Consider the following 4145-nt stretch of genomic DNA (forward strand, 5'->3'; position numbering starts at 1 on the left):
TCACAAGATATTAAAGTGCATGTAACTTTTTCAATTCGAATTCGTGTGTTGCAGTGTCTCACAAATCTCAACACTACCAACCACTTTTTTCAATTCCTCTTGAACCAGAAAAACTCTGATTAAATTAGTTTTTTTTAAATCTTCGAACTCGAGCACCGATCAATTTAGTCATATGGTCAAAAATTATTTTGAATCTTATGCAAATATAAATCATCAATCTTCATCAACAATAAATATTTGTTGATTCAATTAATTCTACTAAAATCTGTATTCAGATTATTATTTTGGATATTAGTTATAAATGAGCAATAAACATTTATTAAATAAAAAAATTATTTTTAGTTTTAGTATAGTCAATTTAGTCTTTTATACATTTTTATATAATATACAGCTTCCTCATAGAATCATATATACCTAGCAAATCAAATTCAATATTGATCTTTCAGGTCTGTTAATTAATCATGCATATATAAGTTGATTAGTCGGGTTGTAGTCAGAGGCGTATCCATAATTTCGGAATGATGGGTGCACAGTGCACTATTGTGAAAAGGTGAATCTAATTTGTTTGACACTTAGTTTTGTATCTTGAAAATAGTTAAAATTTTAAATCTATAGGTTCAAAATTGAAATGATTAATTAATTATAACGCCAAAAATTCTACCAATAACCACTTAGAGAGGTGCTACCTAATTTTAAAAATAAAAATAGTACAAGATAGATATAAAATTCAAATTTCTAGTCTCACTGAAAGGTGCACCCAATCATCATTCCATTAAATGATATTTCGATTGTGGGTTCACACATCTATATTTGACAAAAAATTTAAAAATATAACACTACTATATATGATTTCAGGAGGGGAGCATGGGTTCATGTGAACCCGGTGACCCCCTCCAGCATACACCTCTGATTGTAGTAATGGTTCTCCCACCGGAGGGTAAGTGTGGGTGTCAATCACAGTGGTCTAGGTCGTGACATCAACAATCAAAACTGTAAAGGATTTTTTTTTTACTTTTGAATTCATTGTACTAGCTTGTAAATCCCTAAAAATATTTTATTTTATTTTTAATTTGATATACCGATAACTACGTAGAGATGTGAGAAACTAAGTACAATGCATGAATTACCTAATACATGATGTTTTTGACAAATTAAATGATTTTTCCTAAACTTTTAGTCCAATCGTTACAAGTACTACTTGTCAATATTTACACATTTGTGATTGTTGAGGAATTCATCGAAACTAAAGGTTCAAAAACCCCTCAATTTTTAATTATTGTTTAAAACTATCCTCAAATAAGAGCTTTGTTCAATGTTAACGTCAAAATATTACATTGGCATTTATATATATATTTTTTGCACATAAGTTAAGTTCTTTTTCATTTTTTTTTTCAAAATAAATCTAATTTTGATTCCGGACTCAACAACATATTTGGTCATATGGTCAAAAGTATTTTCAATATTTTATTATGTAGATATGAACAATAAAAAACCATTCAAAGTTTTTTTAGATTTGGTCAAATGAAGTTACTTATTATTTTGGATATTAATTACAAACGGGTAATCAACATTTATTAAACAATTTTTGTTTTCAATATGGTCAAATGTAATTCAAGGAGTACACATAAAGTGAATATCTGGTACATAATAGTCAACTTAGTCTTTTCCACATCTCTATATATTAAAAAAAATGTCTTCCTTATTGTAGCAAAGGTATCAATACTTACACCTAGCAAATCAAATTCAGTGTTGAGCTTTCATGTTGTATTAATTAGTCTAATTTCTTCAAAACACCTAAGATTCATGTCTATAAAAAGAAATGAATTCACGATGCATCAAAAAACTGTTCAACAAACGCTATTGATGTTATATTTTCTTTTGAGTTATAATGGGGTGGAAGGACAAAAAAAGCTATCCAAATTAGAGGATGCGGATTTAGAGAAACAACTGAAAAGTTTGAACAAGCCGGCCGTCAAAACAGTAAAGGTATTTTTTTTTTGCAAAAAAATTATTTTATTTTACTTGTAAGTCCCTAAAGACATTTTATTAGATAATATCACTTTTGCATTAGAGAAAAACATTCATTTGTCACATGATTCTTGGGAAATGGAGAACCTTCCCTTTCCTTCTTTGTGTGTAAACTTTCGTTGTAATTGAAGATTGAGTAGGTTAGTCCGTTTCAATTTGTTTGTTTTACTTTTTTTTTAATTTGTTTTGAGAAAAATATTTTTTCCGTTTTTGGAAACTATTTGATTCTATTTGTTCACATAACATGTTTAAATCACAAGATTTAAGAGCACTTTGATATATTCTATATATATATATATATATATATATATTTTTTATTTTTTATTTTTTTTTTTAAGATCACAAGATTCAAAACAAAATTACTTTTTGAAACTTCATGTCAAGCCCAATCAGACAAATGAATTAAAACGGATTAAGTACAATTTTTGCCTTTTATCTTGCAAATTGGAGATAAAGGCATAACAATGGCTTAGGACACACCTATCGAACTATTTTTCGTTAACAAATAATGGCATGGATAAACCTTTTCTCAACGAAAGTAGCATAAATGAACAAAATATTAACGAATGACCTAGATAAGTCTTTTCTCAAAGTTTGATAGCATATTTGAGAATTTTTCCTTTTTTTTAAAAAAAAGCAATAGTATTACCATTTACTAACAATTGTTCTCGTGAGTATGTTTTGTGTTTAAAAGGTACATCTTGTTGTAACTTAGGCTACTTATTTTATTAATTTTGATTGTTTACAGACTAAATATGGAGATACATATGATTGTGTAGATTTCTACAAACAACGTGCATTTGATCACCCGTTGTTGAAGGACCATAATTTTCATCCTAAGGCATATCTCTACTCTCTTTTCATTTCGTTATCACATATTGGATATGATGTTATTGACATACAATTAAACATCTGATTGAACAGATGAAACCTACTTTATCTAGAATCAAGAAGGATTCAACTTCCTCATCGGCAACTAATAGGTTATCGACACTATGGTCAAAAGATGGAGGATGTCCTTTTGGAACTATTCCTGTTAAGAGAATTACAAGAAATGATCTTATAAGATTAAGACGTATGCCCCCACCAGAAGATGTCACATTCGAAGATGACTATGATGTTGTAAGATGATTTATGCCAATTTATTGTTATATATCTTGAATGTTTCAAATCTAAACATAAATTCATTATCTAATGCAGAGCAACAACAATAGTGAGCCGAATGGAAGATACATATCTTCACAAGGATATAAGGTGGTATATGGCTATAAAATTCATTATCTAATTTCCATGTTTTATTTAATTGGATTTGAAGTAAAACAAAAGGAACAAGTTATTCTTAGGTTAATTTGGGTATTCTGTAAGATTTACTAAAAAATAATTAACCTTTTTATTTAGGTTGCAATAGCTGGGCTTCCATATAATCCAAATAGCAAGTTTGCGGGGGCTGGAATGGATACTGCTTTGTACAATCCTCAAGTTAATGGACAACAACACAGTGGATCTCGACTAAAGATTCAAAAAGGATCAGATATCTTACAAGTTGGTTGGAGAGTAAGTTTATATCAATTTTTTTTATTTCATTATTCTATCGTTTTGTGGAAGAAGGATGTGTGTTAACCATTGAATATTGTGCTTTTAAGATGTATATTAGAAAATTTGTTAGTAAATGCTCAATATTTAATAACTATAATATAATATCTTTGTTTCGTGCTTTAGGTGGACCCAACGTTATACGGGGATACTAAAACTAGGTTTTTTATACATTTCCAGGTAACTATCTTTTGTACCATGGTGATTTCCCTTTTGAGTTCATTAAACTAGTACATCTTTTAGGGTGTGTTTGGTGTGAAGGAAAACATTTTCTATTTTTCTCATATTTAGTTGGCTTAAATGTTTTGGAAAATGTTTTCCAAATCAACTTAATTTCCTCAAATTTAAGAAAAATGACTTCCCTTAAAAAATAAAGGAAAACATTTTCCAAAAGTCTACTTCATCCTAAAATTACAATATTTTTTTTCTTACCCTACCCCATACTCTCCGTACCCGACCATCCACATCCAAAAAAAAAAAAAAATTAAAATTTTCTTATTTTTTTACCCTTAGGCCTTATCCCC

General features: G+C 28.9%; 1 protein-coding gene across 1 annotated transcript in view; it reads left to right on the forward strand.

The window, feature by feature from the left end:
* Positions 1–1803: 1803 nt before the first annotated feature.
* The window catches only part of LOC125843308 (uncharacterized), a 4151-nt gene continuing 1809 nt past the window's right edge, over positions 1804–4145 (forward strand). The window contains exons 1-6 of the mRNA XM_049522538.1: positions 1804–1986; positions 2777–2869; positions 2953–3150; positions 3229–3282; positions 3427–3582; positions 3748–3801. Coding sequence (XP_049378495.1) covers positions 1804–1986; positions 2777–2869; positions 2953–3150; positions 3229–3282; positions 3427–3582; positions 3748–3801 — 738 coding nt within the window. The remainder of the gene's footprint in view (positions 1987–2776; positions 2870–2952; positions 3151–3228; positions 3283–3426; positions 3583–3747; positions 3802–4145) is intronic.

The sequence above is a fragment of the Solanum stenotomum genome, chromosome 10, assembly GCF_019186545.1.
Source record: "Solanum stenotomum isolate F172 chromosome 10, ASM1918654v1, whole genome shotgun sequence".
In the NCBI taxonomy this organism is placed as follows: Eukaryota; Viridiplantae; Streptophyta; class Magnoliopsida; order Solanales; family Solanaceae; genus Solanum; species Solanum stenotomum.